The 16,855-nt window shown below is 48.8% G+C and overlaps 1 protein-coding gene across 1 annotated transcript; it reads left to right on the top strand.

Annotated features, from left to right (window-relative positions):
* The first annotated feature begins 1,816 nt into the window (after positions 1-1,816).
* LOC137815616 (uncharacterized) lies at positions 1,817-4,606 on the top strand. The gene is made up of 5 exons (XM_068618729.1): positions 1,817-2,056; positions 2,485-2,758; positions 2,949-3,006; positions 3,226-4,329; positions 4,519-4,606. The coding sequence occupies exons 1-5, from the start codon at positions 1,817-1,819 to the stop codon at positions 4,604-4,606; spliced, it is 1,764 nt and encodes a 587-aa protein (XP_068474830.1).
* The last annotated feature ends 12,249 nt before the right edge of the window (positions 4,607-16,855 follow it).

Genomic DNA, 16,855 nt, shown 5'->3' with positions numbered 1-16,855 from the left:
TAAACAAGAATGAACCTAAGACTCATGATACCACATGATGTGATTCCAATAGCCACATAGAACAAGATTCTTGACACTTTGAGGAATCACCTTGAGCTGGAAAATGTAGAGGCACTTTCTTAGAAGTTGGATCATAGTTCTAAGATCAAGAACTCACCAAAACAAGTACCAAATCCCAAACTCATTTGGATGAACCAAATATTGTCAAATTGAATCAACAAAGGAGAAGGAAAAGAACAAACCGAACAGAATTGAACTTCAAAACAAAAGAACCGAACAGAATTTAAAAACTAAACAGAAAATAGGTGCTGGAAAATTAAAGGAACCGAAACAAAAAACAACTCAAAACTCAAGGCAATAAGAACAAATTGAAGAAGAAGAAAGGAAGGAGAAGAGAATGCTCATGAAGATGGAGGAATGGTTGGATGATCACGCCACTAGAAGAATGGATGCTCCTAGATGAGTGTGGAAGCCGCCACTTGAGGAAACCATGGTCCTTCAAGATAAGACTAGAGAAGAAGCTCAAAGCTCTCCAAATGCTCACTCCAATTTTGAGTATAGTTTCTTTAGATAAAATTCAAATCTGAATTTTACAAAGGAAGCACCTCTATTTATAGCCTAAGGTGCTGAAAAATAGGTGGGAAATTTCAAATAAACTCATTTGAAATTCCCACCAAAAACAAGTCACATGGGAGGTGTGACCTTTTTCTACTATGACACCTCCCAAAAACTACACCTACACCTATCTACTAATACATCCCCCTAAAGGTCCTATTTAAAACCTAAAAGATGCTATAACAAAAGAGGTTTCTAAGGTTTCCCTCTAAGCACCTTCAACTAAAGACACTACAAAAAGAGAAAATAAATGTCCTCTTGCTCCCAAGGCTTTGAACATGCTTCTTGTAATCCTTTGAGGTGGACTTTGACCTCCATGGGCATCCTCCATTTGTGCCTCCACCTCTTCTTGAGCTTGATGAGTGGCCTCCATGTTCTCTTGGGCTTGATCTCCATCAGTTCGCGTCTGGCGACTTCATCTCAAACCCGGTGACCGCCGGTTTAGGTATGCTAGAGACCGGGGCACGCCAACTTAATAACTGGCGACCACACGAGCCCCCCGACTTCCTTCCCTTCTGCCAGCCATGGGCCCTTCTCAACACGCCTACATAATAGCTCGAAGCCACGTCATCACTTCCGACTACCAGGACGGTACACAAGCCCCCCAGTCTTAAGTGAAGACTTGTCCAGCGAAAACACTAAAGAAGTCACGTCACTACCGATCTACGTGGCGCGGGCGCAGAATTCCAAACGTTCGTACTTTCTGCTTTCCTGACGCTCCACCAAACACTTTTCCAATCGCTCGACACGTGGCTTCATCAACGGTCATTTTTAGCTGTCGTTTACGCTTCCAAAAATCGTTTGAAAAACCCTTAAACCCATTTCATTTCTACTATTCCATCATCTCTTTGCCTTCTCAAACGCTCTGAGTTTCTTCTGCAAACCCACGACGCTCTTCGACTCTCTCGATTCCCAACTCCCTTCAGCGTTTGTCTAATCATCGAAAGGTACTCCTTTTACTTCCTCTGTTGATATTTGTTGCATTTTAACCGATTCGCATCATCCATTAACTGTCTGGTGCATACGTTGTGGGCTGGTTTTTTTTTTTTTTTTTTGTGCTTCTCCCTTCTCGTAACTTAGGGTTTCGTCTTCTATCACAACGAACTTTCGTTCGTTCGTTTTTCATCCCTCTTTCACAATCGAGTCGACCTCTGCAACCTTCGCTCATCTTTCCCTTCCTTTTTCCTTTGCAGTTTCCGCGATGGCTCGCTCAAAGATCACCGCGAATCCTCCTCCCTCGTCGCGAAACCCTCCATCCCAAGTGCATAACCCACCGCAAGCACCTGGTGCTCCCTCCTCCCAGGCTGAGAGGCCTGCAACCTCTCACCCCAACCTTGCTCAGGCAACTCCACCCATCGCCGGAGGTGCCTCCATCCCTTCTCCGGACTACAAGAAGTTATACCCATGGGCCACTTCAACTTTGCTGAAGGAGACTTCTTCAGTAAACTCTGCTCTGGCGGTGCTTCGATTGAAGAAAGGGGACGAGGCCAACCTTTCGTTCCACAAGGAGCACGATGACAAACTGACGGTGCTGCCTTGCCCCCCGACGTGCCAGTCTGCGCAGATGACAAAGGGAACAACGGCGAGTTGTTCTGTTTTGTGTATACCACCCTCTTCAAGAAGGTGAAACTCAGGTTTCCCCTTACCCGTTTCGAGCGGGAACTCCTAACCGAGCTCGACATCGCCGCCGCCCTGCTCCATCCCAACAGTTGGGCATTCGTGCGGGCGTTTCAAATTTTGTGCGCGCATCTGGGACTACCGGCTTCGGAAGATGTGTTCCTTTTCCTGTTCGTGGCCAAGAACCCTGGAGATCGCCTTTGGGTGAGTCTGAACGGAATTGCTGGGAGGTCGATCCTTTCTATCTTCCAGCAATCTTACAAGGATTGGAAAGGAAAATTTGTCCAAGTGCGCCAGAATGATCGGGACACTTCGCTGCTCGACGGCTTTCCCTTGTACTGGGTAAACAAGGGAAATAAAGACTCCAAGGGAAGCTTTAGAAAGCCAAGAAGCCCCGACAACATGGGCGAGTTGGACAAGGACCTGTGCCTCTTCTGGAAGAGCGTGGCAGCCGCTAACATCACCTTTCTCACCTCTTCGATCATCTCCTTCAAGTTCTTCGAGGACCAACTCGAGGCTCGCATAGGTTAGTGCTTACCTCAACATTTATGTTTTTGCCCTGTGCTACATCTCTGTTTCCTGGTATTGGGCGTCCTGCTGGTCGCACACTAGACTTGGTCTTTATTTCCTGCACCATTTGTTTGTCTCATTTGCACACTTACTCATATGTTTTACCTTTGTCTTTGAGCTTACCTATATACTTTTGCACTATGCAGATCTCATGCTGGGTAAAGGCAAGCTAGCTGAATTGAGGGCGCTCGCCCGAGCCCACGGGTTGGCGTCGGGCTCCCAAACTGTGCCCAACTCAGTAGTGGAGATCGTCGCTGCTCAGGGCAGATCGCCCCCTCAAGGCCCAGCTCCTTCAGAAACAATGCCCGCCCAACAACGCAAGAAACTCATCTTGAGGAAGCCAAAGAGGAAAGCTCCTCAGGTGGTCCAAGAAGATGAAGAAGAGGACGATGAGGCAACTGAGGATGGTCTCATCACCAAAAGGAGAAGGGTGGCACCTTCTTCACCACCTGCTCCACCTCCTCTTCCAACACCAACACCGCCTTCTCCCCCAGGTCCAACACCGCCAGTTCAAGCAGTACCTTTGGCGGCTGCATTTCCTGCGGTTGAGGCTACTGAGCCCAACTTCATGGAGAATCCTCCGAGCGCCTCCACGCCATTCGTATCTGCTGGAGAGGGTCCTCCTTCAACAGCCTCAATCGTCGAAGCTGCGCTAGGTGGGGATGAAGGCGCTCATAACTCGCCGATAATCATCACTGAATCCCCTACATCACCACCACGCCAAGAAGCCCAACCTTTACCAATCCAAGAGGGTGGTGGTGAGAGCCAGCACCAGGCTCCTTCAGCGCCTCCACCAACAGCGGTTGCAAGCCTTCCCCTCGCGGTTAAAGGGATCTGGGGACCCTTCACAGCCAAACTCAGAATGATGGCAGAGGACCTCCCCTCCATCATATCAAAAGCTGTGGAGAGCTCCAGCAAAAAACTTCAGGACGACATCTCCGTGCTCCAAGAGGAGAATCGCCTAATAAGGATCGAGGCAGAGAAGTTGTCTTGCAACCTTATGATGGCGGAAATCGAGCACTCGCGGGTGAAGGACGCCATGAGCACTGAGCTGAGGGTGGCGCGCAAGGAGGCCACCGATCTACGCCAGAAGGTGTACCTCCTAGCTCAAGAGAAAATTGAGCTAGAGAGCAAACTGGTTCCCTACCGTATCAAGGTGGCTGACCTGGAGGCATCAATCAAAGCAGATGCAGCCAAGGTAGAGAGCCTTGAGAAGAGGTCAGTAGATCGGGAGGTCCTCTTAGGAAAAGTCGAGAAAGAGAGGGACGACACCGTGGCTGAGCTCGCCGAAGCCAGAAAGGAGAATGAAAGGATCGCCGCAGAGCTGGCCCAGGCGCAGGAGGAGAACAAGAAGGTTGCTGAAGACCTCATTCAAGCTTGTGAGAAAACTGAAGAACTAAAGAAACGAGCTGATGAGTTAGAACAGCAGACCGAGGGGCTCAAAAAGCAAACTGAAGAGCTCGAGCTGAGCTCCGCCCAAATCCTCGCTGCTGGGTTTGACGCCGCCCTGGAGCAATTCGCCTGCCAGTACCCTGATCTGGATCTCTCCATGGTGTCACTAAACAACGAAGTGGTGGATGGGAAGATCGTTCCTTCTGAAGATTAGCTGTTTCCCTCCATCATTTATTCATCTGTCTTTCTCTCGCACAACTTACTTGTAATAACTTTTCCTTTTTTGGTATATGTATTTTGAACTGATACCACTTTGTTATGAAGTTTTCTGCTTCTTCTTACAATCTCCCTGTTTGCCTTGCTTTTCCTTGTGAAAAATCGCTCAAACGAAATTGACTTAGTAATTCTGTGAGCGCAACTGTTTACTAACTGCTTCAGACTATCAACTTTCGAACGATATCATTCTAATAACTTGTGAATTTTAAGGTAATGAACCTCAGCGCGAAACCACTTTCCAAACAGCGAGTTTCTACCCAATCGATAGTTTAAGACATAGCTCACCTGATCTTCCCTATCAAAACGGGCCTTAACTCTTGCCATTGCTTGAATTTCTTCTGATCGCCAAAGAGTCTTGGCGATACCAGCTTCCTCCTGCCTTCATAACTTGGCCATTGTTCCCTCATCTGGGGTAGAGGCGCCTTTCAGATCCTCCCCTACCTCCCCTGGATTTCAGAACAGTAAGCCGGATAGCTAGGTGTTCTCTTCGAACCTACCTTAGCTATCCTTTAAACTTCTTCCACCCTCCACACCGTACTTGAACTCGTTCGAGACGAGAAGGATTTTATCTTGCCTGAACTCGCTCGACGGCGAGAAGGTCTTTAACTCGCCTGAACTCGCTCACCGGCGAGAAGGTCTTTAACTCGCCTGAACTCGCTCATCGGCGAGAAGGTCTTTAACTCGCCTGAACTTGCTCATCGGCGAGAAGGTCTTTAACTCGTGCCTCTACATTGCCCCAGGGGCTACATCTTCTCTCCCCTGGAAGCACTGAGGACTTTTTTCTGGTGCCTCTACATTCCCCCAGAGGCTACATCTTCTCTCCCCTGGAAGCACTGAGGACTTTTTACTGGTGCCTCTACATTGCTCCAGAGGCTACATCTTCTCTCCCTTGGAAGCACTGAGGACTTTTTACTCTTTCTCGCCTGCACTCGCTCGACGGCGAGGAGGTCTTTATCTCTTTCTCGCCTCAGGACGCGCGAGGGCGTTGAGGTCTTTTAACCATCGCCGGTGCCTCCGATCGTCGAAAGACGATGAGGACTTTTAACTTTAACTGATGCCGCCAATCGCCAAAAACGATGGGGACTTATAAACTTTTTAGAAAGCATGCAACATAACTTCAAAACTCGCCTTAAATCACATTCGAGTGACAAGGTCTTTTTTCAAAACTTTCGCAACAACAACAAGCATGCAATCTAAAAAACTTTAAATTTCGAAAACTCTTCTTTATTGGGTGGCCTCATTAAAAACCCTCCTTAGGGAAAAAAGAGTGCCCCCTTCAAACTGTCTTAACAGAAAGCTTGCAAACTCTTCGTGTTTGTTTTTACTTACAAAGCTTTTAACTGTAATATAACTTGAGGTGCGTGGCGTTCCAAGTGCGAGGAATCGCCCCTCCTTCCAACGTTTCTAAGCGGTAGGCGCCGCTTCCGAGCGCCTCGGTTATCCTGAACGGTCCCGTCCACTTAGGCGACAACTTGTTATCCATCTCGTACTGGTGGGCCTTCCTCATCACCAGGTCGCCTTCTTTAAATTGCCTTGGCATCACCCTCGAATTATACCTTCGTTCAATCCTTCTTTTCACTGCCTCAGCCTTTACTCTCGCCTCCTCCCTGACCTCATCCAGCAAATCCAGATTCAGCCTTCTTTCCTCATTCGAGTCTTCCGCTACAAAGTTCTGGAATCTAGGCGAGCTCTCTTGGATTTCCATTGGAATCATTGCGTCGCATCCATAGACCAAGCTAAATGGGGTCTCATGGGTTCCTGACTGCTCGGTGGTGTGGTACGCCCCAACTATACGGGGTACCTCCTCAGCCCACGATCCCTTGGCCTTCTCTAGCCTTCTCTTCAAACCTCTCAGCAATACCCGATTGGTTGACTCTACTTGGCCATTTGTCTGAGGGTGCTCGACGCATGCAAATACCTGTTGAATTCCCACCCCTTCGCACAGCTTCTTCAACAGGTGACTTGCAAACTCAGTCCCGTTATCTGACACCAGGCGCTTGGGCACACCAAACCGGCACACGATGTTCTTCCACACAAAGCTCTCGATCTTGTGTGCGGTGATCTGGGCCACTGGCTCTGCTTCGATCCACTTGGTGAAATATTCAATTGCCACCACCAAGTACTTCATCTGCCTGATCGCCAATGGGAAAGGTCCCAGAATGTCGATCCCCCATGTATGAAATGGCCAAGGGCTGTAAATCGACTTCAACTCCTCGGGAGGCGCTTTGTGCCAATCGGCGTGCTGCTGGCATTGCTTGCAACATTGTGCGTACTTCTTGCAGTCCTCCCTTATTGTTGGCCAGTAGTAACCTGCACGGAGGGTTCTTGCGGCCAGAGCACGACCCCCGACGTGACTTCCGCAAATCCCTTCATGGAGCTCAGCCATGATTCTTGTACATCTCTCTCCGTGCACACATTCTAGGAGTGGGTGTGTGAACCCAAACCTGTACAACTCGCGATCAATCATCGTGAACTTGCTGGAGTTCTTCTTTATCTTCCTGGCCTCCGTCGGATCCAGCGGGAGAAGGCCATCCGCTAGGCATCGCTTGTACTGTGTTACCCAGGTGTCTGGCTCATGGGTAGTGCAGACCTGTGCCACGCTTACCTTCTCCTCCCGACACACCCTTATTCTTGACGATCTCAAGGTCTCCTGAGTTAAAGACCTGTGACTCCTTGCCGCTTTCTCCGTCGACTTGCTTATCTGGAGAACCAGGTGATCTGCCACAAATGCTCTAGGCGTCTTCAGAGTTTCTTGGATCACCGTCCTCTGCCTACCCCCCTTGCCTGAACTGGCGAGCTTAGCTAGCAAGTCAGCTCGGGCATTCTGCTCTATGGGCACATGGACCACTTCGAAGGAGACGAAGGAACTCTTCAACTCCCGCACATACTCCAGGTAAGCCGCGTGGATCCTTGGCCTGGAACTCGCCTGTTACTTGTCCCGTGACCAACAACGAGTCACTCTTAGCCATTAATACCCTAGCTCCCATCTCCTTGGCCAGCAAGATTCCGGCGACCAGCGCCTCATACTCCGCTTGGTTGTTGCTGGCTTTGAAGGCAAACCTCAGGGACTGCTCAATCAGCACACCATTGGGCCCTTCTAAGATGACTCCAGCACCGCTACCCTGCTGGTTCGACGATCCGTCCACCGAAAGCACCCAACGGAAATCATCCCCCTCAACTCGTGTTGCTTCTGACGAGAGCTCGACCACGAAGTCTGCGAAGATCTGCCCCTTGATCGGACCTCGGGGCTCATACTTGATATCGAACTCCGACAGCTCCACCGCCCACTTCACCATCCTCCCAGCCACATCGGGCTTCTTCAGAACCTTCTGGATGGGCAAGTCAGTCATCACCAGTATTGTGAAACTGTGGAAATAGTGGCGTAACCTTCTCGCCGAAAAAACCACTGCCAGTGCAGCTTTCTCCAAGGCCTGATATCTCACCTCCGGGCCCTGCAGCACCTTGCTGACGAAATAAATAGGCTTCTGAGCCTGATCTTGGTCTTGGGCGAGCACCGCACTCACCGCCCTCTCAGTCACAGCAAAATACAACCTGAGAGGGGTCCCCACCAGCGGTTTGCACAAAACCGGCGGGCTCGCCAGGTACTCTTTAAGCTTGACGAAGGCCTCTTCACACTCCTTCGTCCAGGCAAACTTGCTGTTTCGTCTTAAACACTGAAAATACGGATGGCCCTTCTCTCCGCTGGCTGGCACGAAACGAGACAGGGCGGCCATCCGTCCTGTAAGTTGCTGCACTTCCTTCACGGTAGCCGGGCTCCTCATCGCCAAGATGGCAGCACACTTATCAGGATTGGCTTCTATTCCTCTTTCAGTCAAGAGAAATCCCAAGAACTTTCCCGCCTCCACGCCAAAGATGCACTTCTCGGGATTCAGCTTTAACCTGAACTTGGCGATCGTGGTGAACAACTCCTCCAAGTCCGCAACGTGTTGCTCTTCTCCGGCGAGGTCACGACCATGTCATCTACGTATGCTTGCACATTCCTTCCCAGCATTGGTGCAAGTACCCGATCCATCAACCTCTGGTACGTGGCCCCTGCGTTCTTCAGCCCAAAAGGCATCACCTTGTAGCAGTAGCACGATCTCTCGGTCATGAAGGCGGTCTTCTCTTCATCCATGGGATGCATCTTTATGTGGTTGTACCCCGAAAAGGCATCCAGGAAACTTAGCAACTTGCACCCGGTAGCGCTGTCCACCAGGGCGTCTATGCTTGGCAAAGGATACGAATCCTTTGGGCAAGCCTTGTTCAGATCAGTGAAATCGACGCACATGCGCCATTTCCCATTGCTCTTCTTCACCAGCACGACATTGGCTAGCCACTCAGGGTACTGGACTTCCCTGATATGGCCTGCAGCGAGGAGCTTCTGGGTTTCATCCCTGATCGCCTGCCTTCTCTCCTCGTTGAATTTCCTTCTTCTTTGTCGCACTGGTCTGACCTGGTTGTCCATTGCTAGATGATGGTATAAGAAGTCGGGGTCAATTCCCGGCATGTCTGAAGCAGACCATGCGAAAGCATCCAGATGCCGCTCTATCACCTTGGCAATCTAGTTTTGGAGCTCAGCCTCCAAGGATCTTCCCAACTTGAAGACCTTTCCCTCGATCTCCCTTTCGAGCCATTCCTCGACGGGTTTGGGTCTAGCTTCCCTGGCGATCACCGCCCTGGCGATTCCCAGCTCCCTCGCTTCCTATGGGCGGTTCCTCGCCTCTTCTTCCCGCTCGGCGTTCTCTCCCTCAGCCTCAGCATCCATCATGGCGACGTCTCCCCCGGCGGCCACCTCCATCGCTGCACCAACAACCCGCCACTCTGTTGGCTTGGGTTTCACACCGGGAGGCGGCGTCGTTGTTATGTAACTCACTGACCTCTTGTTTTTCAGGCTATTCTCATAGCACTTCTTCGCTTCTTTCTGGTCAGATTTGATGGTGATCACCACCCCTTCCACCGATGGCAACTTCACCTTCATGTGCCTGGTCGAAGGCACAACTCCTATTCTGTTGAGTGTTGGTCTTCCCAACAGAATGTTATATGCTGAGGGAGCGTTCACGACGAGGTATTTGATTTTCTCCGTTCTTGAGCCCGCCTCATCCGTGAAGGTAGTTCTTAACTCTATATACCCCCTGACCTCCACCTGATCGCCAGCGAAACCATACAAACACCCTCCATAAGGCCTCAGCTGGTCAAGGGGCAACTGCAATTGTGTGAAAGTCGCCCAGAACATCACATCTGCCGAGCTTCCTTGGTCCACCAGAACTCTGTGGACCTTCCTTCCCGCCGTAACAAGCGAGATGACTATGGGATCATTGTCATGAGGCACAACGTCCCTGAGATCTTCCCTTGTGAACGTGATGTCCACGTCAGGTGAGTGGTCCTCGAACATGTCCACCGTCATCACAGACCTCGCATACTTCTTCCTCTGTGACGCAGTGCATCCACCACCCGAGAAACCTCCTGCAATGGTGTGGATCTCTCCGTGAGTAGGCATCTAGTGCTGCTGAGCCTCACCACCTGCTGGCTGGGAGCTCGACGTGCCCCCCGTCCTTCTATCCAGCAAGTAATCGTTTAGGAACCCGCTCTTGACCAGGTCGTCGAGCTGGTATCCTAAAGCCAAACATGAGTCCACGGTGTGGCCAAAGCCCTGGTGGAATTCGCACCAGGCGTCTGGCTTTGGTCCCAACACCTTGTCGCCCACCTTCTCGGGCGCCTTCAGCCTGGCTGCTATATTGGGAATGGCGATCAGGTCCGCCAACCCCATGACAAACTTATGCTTCGGCGGGCGATTGTACTCCCGACGTGCCAGTTGAGGGCGCCCTGGGCCCCTGCCCTTGTTCTTGCTTGGATCATAAGGATGGCGAGTCCTCTGATCCCTCTTGGCTGCCGCTGCCTCCAGCACCCTCTGTGGCTGGATCCTGGTCTGGGCACGTGGCTTAGCGGGGGCCACGCTTCCCCTCTTCTCGGCGACCTTACTTTCATCGGCGATGTGGGCCACAGCAAGTCGCCTAACCTCAGCAAGCGTGGCGGGGTGAGCCCTGATCAGCGCCTCGCAGAAAGGTCCCGGCAGCACGCCCTTCTTGAATGCGTAGACCAACATCTCTTCGTCCTTGGCCAGCGAGCGGACCATCTGCGCCCCAAAACGATTCAAGTAGTCCCTGAGGGACTCTCCCTGGTACTGCCTTATGTCAAACAGATCATAAGACACCCTAGGCGGCGCCTTGTTCACTATGTACTGCTCGACGAAGATCTTCGAAAACTGCTGGAAATTGGTTATGTGACCTGTAGGCAGGCTCACAAACCATTCCAGCGCCGTCCCCTGGAGTGTGCTCACAAATATCTTGCAATACACAGCATCCGATCCTCCTGACAGCATCATCTGCGTGTGGAACGTGGTGAGATGTGCCTCAGGATCCTCCATGCCGGTAAAAATAACCTTCACGGGTACCACACTCGCAGGGATAGGCAGTGTCTGTAATCGCCGGAGCGAAAGGCATGGGAAAAATGCGAGGCGGCGTCGACGGCGCGACCTCTTCAGCGACTGGGCGCCCTCGCTGCTCATGAAGAGCCTGGCGTAATTCCTCAGTCCCTCTGCTGAGCTCTTTATTCCTGGCCTGAGAGGCGACCAGGTCCTCATGCATCTTTGCCTGCTCTATGCGCGAGGCTTCCACATTCGCCTGCAACGTACGCATGATTTCCACCATTTGCGCCATAGTCATGGCGCCTTCAGCAGCAACTGGCGCAACCGGACTTGAACGGTTGCTTCTCATCTTTCTCATGAAAACTTGACAGATCACAAAGAGCGACAAACAACACCTTCTTCAGCGACGATCGATTCAGCGATCAATCGGTCAGAGCTTCGCAAAATTCCAAAGAACTTCAAGAACACAACCTCAACAGCAAACCTTCACAGAAACTCACAACTCCGCCACGAACCACCGCTTCTTCCACGAAAACCCGAACGAACGGCGAAACTTAGATCTCACCAATTAAAACTTGCGTAAACAGCGAAAAACCTCACCTCACCGAACAAGAACTCAAACGAACGGTGGAAAACACAAAACTACCGAACAAAGCTTGGATGAACAGCGGAAAATGGTTGCACCAGCACACAACCACACGGAAACTGCAGAAACCTCCAAGAACTCACGCTGTGGATGGGAACAGGTTTTACACGGTCCCACGGTGGGCGCCTGATGATCCTGCCTGTTGACCGGGACGCAAGAACCTTGCCTCGTCAAACCTGGATCGACTTCTGCGCCGTGTTAGCCTCCGTCCTTCACCGTGATTCACCTCAAGAACCTGCAAAAGACAGAATGGCGCCGCTGCGGCCGATCACGCTCTGACGCCCAAGTCAGCGACTGAACCACCAAATACTAAGAGAAAACTCAAGAACTCTCTGGAACCGTGCAAAATTCTCTCTCAGCGTACTCAAGACTCATAAGCGTAAAGAAGTAATCTAAACGTGCGTACCTCAGAAGTTCGTTAGAATCTCTTATATACCTGCGCACTTTCTCTCTCCTGACAGTTACACATCTGGACACGTGGCTCGCATCCAGCTGTACACGTGTCACCATCTGGAGCATCCTTGACTTGGGCGCCACTTCTTACTCTTCAGGTTTTTGGCTAAGTTACTTATGCATGACATAACTTAGTGCATAGCTGCCTTGGAGCATGATCTCTTCTGAGTGGCGAGTTCGGGTGCCCTCATACACACCTTCCCTGTGGTCTCGCCGGCCGCCTTCATGATCTACTTTACTTGCTTCACCGTGTATGTTCAGGTAAGCTGTCTCCCGACCTCATCCTCTGGCTAGCTAGGAAATGACTATCTGAGTTCATCTTCGGCGATGTCCTTGTTTCGGCGATCTCTAACCGCTAGGTCGTCGAGGGTTCGCGTCTGGCGACTTCATCTCAAACCCGGTGACCGCCGGTTTAGGTATGCTAGAGACCGGGGCACGCCAACTTAATAACTGGCGACCACACGAGCCCCCCGACTTCCTTCCCTTCTGCCAGCCATGGGCCCTTCTCAACACGCCTACATAATAGCTCGATGCCACGTCATCACTTTCGACTACCAGGACGGTACAGAAACCACTCATGTTCTTTTGGGAAGGCCTTGACAATTTGATAGAAAAGTTTTACATGATGGCTTTACCAACAAACTTTCTTTTGAATTCCATGGTCACAAGGTTGCTTTAAAATCTCTCTCTCCTAGAGAAGTCCATGAGGACCAAGTTATAATGAAGAAAAAGAGGGATAGTGAAAAAGATAAAAAAGACAAGAGTTCTAAGCCTACACTCCTTGTGTCTAGGCATGAAATTGAAAGGGAAATAGTGGCTCATCATCCTCTTTTTTTAGCCATCCCTAGAACTCTTAGAGTAGAATCACTTGTTGATAGTCCTCATTGCTTGGAAAATTTGGTAGAAGAGTTTCAAGATGTGTTTCAAGATCCTCCAAATGGACTTCCACCTTTGAGAGGGATTGAGCACCAAATTGATTTGACACCGGGCTCTTCTTTACCAAACCGTCCAGCATATAGGACCAATCCAAGTGAAACCAAGGAAATTCGCCAACAAGTTGAGGCTTTGATTGAGAAAGGGTGGGTTCAAGATAGCATGAGTCCTTGTGCTATGCCTATCATCTTAGTGCCAAAAAAGGATGGCACATAGCGAATGTGTTCAGATTGTAGGGCCATCAATAACATTACCATTAAGTATAGGCATCCCATCCCTAGACTAGATGATTTGTTGGATGAATTACATGGTTCAAAAATCTTTTCAAAGATTGATCTTAAAAGCGGCTACAATCAAATCCGTATCAAACCGGGTGATGAATGGAAGACGGCTTTTAAGACCAACTTTGGTTTATATGAGTGGTTAGTTATGCCCTTTGGTTTAACTAATGCACCAAGTACCTTTATGCGCCTCATGCATCATGTTCTTAGACCATTCATTGGTAAGTTTGTTGTTGTTTACTTTGATGACATTCTCATTTATAGCTTATCTTTGGATGACCATAGGTTGCATGTTAGGCAAGTTTTAGAAACCCTTAGGAAGGAACATTTGTATGCTAATCTTGCTAAATGTATGTTTGCTCTTGATCATATAGAATTCCTAGGGTTTGTTGTGAGTTGCAAAGGGGTCCATGTGGAAAAAACAAAGGTGATGGCCATTCAAAATTGGCCTACACCGAAAACTTTGAATGAGGTCCGAAGTTTTCATGGACTTTCTTCTTTCTATAGAAGATTTGTCCCAAACTTTGGCACCATTGCCGCACCACTCAATGACATAGTGAAAAAGGATGTGGTCTTTCAATGGGGAGAAGCACAACAAAAAGCTTTTGAAACTTTGAAAGAAAAATTGACTAATGCTCCCATATTGGCCCTTCCTAATTTCACTAAGACATTTGAGATTGAGTGTGATGCTTCAAGCATAGGTGTTGGGGTTGTTCTCCTTCAAGAGGGCCACCCCATAGCCTATTTTAGTGAGAAATTGAAGGGAAGTCATCTCAATTATTCCACTTATGATAAAGAATTATATGCACTTGTTAGGGCTTTGTTTACTTGGCAACACTATCTTTTTCCCAAAGAGTTTGTGATACATAGTGATCATGAATCTCTTAAATATTTGAAAAGCCAATACAAGCTTAACAAGAGGCATGCTAAGTGGGTGGAATTCATTGAGCAATTTCCTTATGTGATCAAACACAAGCAAGGCAAAGTAAACATTGTGGCGGATGCTCTTTCTAGAAGATACACTTTGCTAAATCTTTTAAGCTCTCAATATCTTGGCTTTGATCACATTAAGGAACTTTATCATAATGACCTTGATTTTTCTCTCATCTATCAAGAGTGTCTTAAGGGAGGACACAAAGATTTTTTTATACAAGATGGCTTTCTTTTTAAAGGAAAACGTCTTTGTGTTCCTCAATGCTCTATTAGATTATCTCTTGTTAGAGAAGCTCATGAGGGGGGTTTAATGGGTCACTTTGGGGTTGCTAAAACTTTGGATGTGTTGCATGAAAATTTCTATTGGACTCATATGCATAAACATGTTATAGTTTGTGTGATAAATGCATAGCTTGCCGCAAAGCTAAATCTAAGATGCATCCCCATGGTTTATATACTCCTCTCCCTATCCCTTCAATGCCTTGGGTTGATATCTCTATGGATTTCATCTTAGGATTACCCAAGACATCAAAGGGAAAGGACTCCATTTTTGTGGTAGTGGATCGTTTTTCAAAGATGACTCACTTTATTCCTTGCCACAAAGTGGATGATGCATGCCACATTGCAAACCTCTTCTTCCAAGAAGTGGTTCGCTTGCATGGGATCCCTAGATCTATAGTTTCCGATAGAGATCCAAAGTTCTTGAGTCACTTTTGGAAGACCTCGTGGGGCAAGCTTGGGACTAAGCTTTTATTTTCTACCACTTGCCACCCACAAACTGATGGTCAAACCGAGGTGGTGAATAGAACTTTGGGACAACTATTGAGATGTTTTATTTCGGGGAATCCTAGAGTGTGGGAGAATTTACTACCCCATGTTGAGTTTGCATATAATCGTGTAGTAAATTCTACCACCTCACATTCTTCTTTTGAGGTTGTCTATGGGTTTAACAGCTTAACACCTCTTGATCTTCTTCCTATTCCCCTTCTTGGGGATGTCTTGTGCAAAGACGGGGATGAAAAAGCTTCTTTTGTGAAAACTTTGCATAAAGACATCAAGAAGAGAATTGAGAAGAAGGTTGGCAAGTATGCTGAACTTGCCAATAAAAGGAGAAAAGCATTGTTGTTTGATGAGGGAGATTGGGTTTGGCTTCACTTGAGGAAGGATCGTTTTCCTACTCAAAGGAAGTCCAAACTAATGCCTCGTGGGGATGGACCTTTCCAAATCCTCAAGAGGATTAATGACAATGCTTATGAGTTACATATGCCTGATACATTCTTAAGTAGTCATACTTTTAATGTCAGCGATCTAACTCCTTTTTCTGTAGGTCTCCAGAATTCGTGGTCGAATTCTCTCCAACTCGCGGAGTATGATGGAGATCAAGCTCAAGTGGACATGGAGGCCAATCACCAAGATCAAGAAGAGGTTGAGGCTCAAGTGGAGGACACCCATGGAGGTCAAAGCCCACCTCAAAGGCTTACAAGAAGCATGTTCAAAGCTTTAGGAGCTAGGGGACGTTTATTTTCTCTTTTTGTAGTTTCTTTGGTTGAAGGTGCTTAGAGGGAAACATTAGAAACCTCTATTGTTAAAGCATCTTTTAGTCTTTAGTTAGGAGTCTTAGGAGGGGGGGTTGCGTTAGTAGATAGGTGTAGGAGTAAATAAGGAGGTGCCAAAGTGAGAGAAGAGATCACACCTTCCTCATGACTTGGTTTAGGCGCCGGTTGCATTTGAAACGTGTTTCCCATCCACAACGTGAGTTTCTTGAAGTTTCTGCAGTTCTTGTGTGGTTGTGTGCTGGTGCAACCATTTTCGATGTTTTTCACCGTTTGTTTGAGTTTTCGATCGGTGAATTGAAGTTTTTCACCGTTTGTGTGAGTTTCAATCGGTAAATCGAAGTTTTTACCGTTCGTTAGAGTCTTCGATCGGTGAATCGGGAATTTTAGTGGAAAAGCAGGAGGTTCGTGTTGAGATTGCGAGTTTCTGTGGAGGTTCTGACCGATTGATTGCTGGATCGATCGCTGCGCTGGTGAAGGTTCTGGTCGTTCGAGTTTGATCTGTTGATATTTCATGAGAAAGATGAGAAGTACACATCCAAGTCCCGTTGTGCCAACTGCTGAAGAAAGCGCCATGACCATGGCGCAAATGATGGAGATCATGCGCGCGTTGCAAGAAAATGTGGAGGCGTCGCACGTCGAGCAAGCGAAGATGCACGAAGACCTGGTCTCCTCTCGGGCCAGAAACGAGGAACTCAGCAAGGTCACTGAGGAATTGCGTCAAGCTCTTCACGAGCAGAGAGGACGCGCAACCGATGAAGAAGTTACACCGTCATCGTCGCCGCGCGTCTTTCCGTTGTCGTTTGCTCAGGCGATCACGGACACGGTGATCCCTGCGAGCGTGGTAGCTGTGAAAGCTTCTTTCACCGGCATAGAGGATCCTGAAGCACATCTCACTGTGTTCCACACGCAGATGATGCTGTCAGAAGGCTCAGACGCAGTTTATTGCAAGATATTTATGAGCACACTCCAGGGAACAGCGCTGGAATGGGTCGTTAGCCTGCCTACAGGTCACATAACCAGTTTCTAGCAGTTCTCAAAGCTTTTCGTCGACCAGTACATCATGAACAAGGCGCCACCAAGGGTGTCTTACGACCTGTTCGACGTAAGGCAATATCAGGGAGAGTCCCTCAGGGACTATCTGAATCGTTTCGGAGCACAG

Source organism: Phaseolus vulgaris, chromosome 1 (genome assembly GCF_000499845.2).
Source record: "Phaseolus vulgaris cultivar G19833 chromosome 1, P. vulgaris v2.0, whole genome shotgun sequence".
In the NCBI taxonomy this organism is placed as follows: Eukaryota; Viridiplantae; Streptophyta; class Magnoliopsida; order Fabales; family Fabaceae; genus Phaseolus; species Phaseolus vulgaris.
This window is presented reverse-complemented; position numbering and strand designations above follow the sequence as displayed.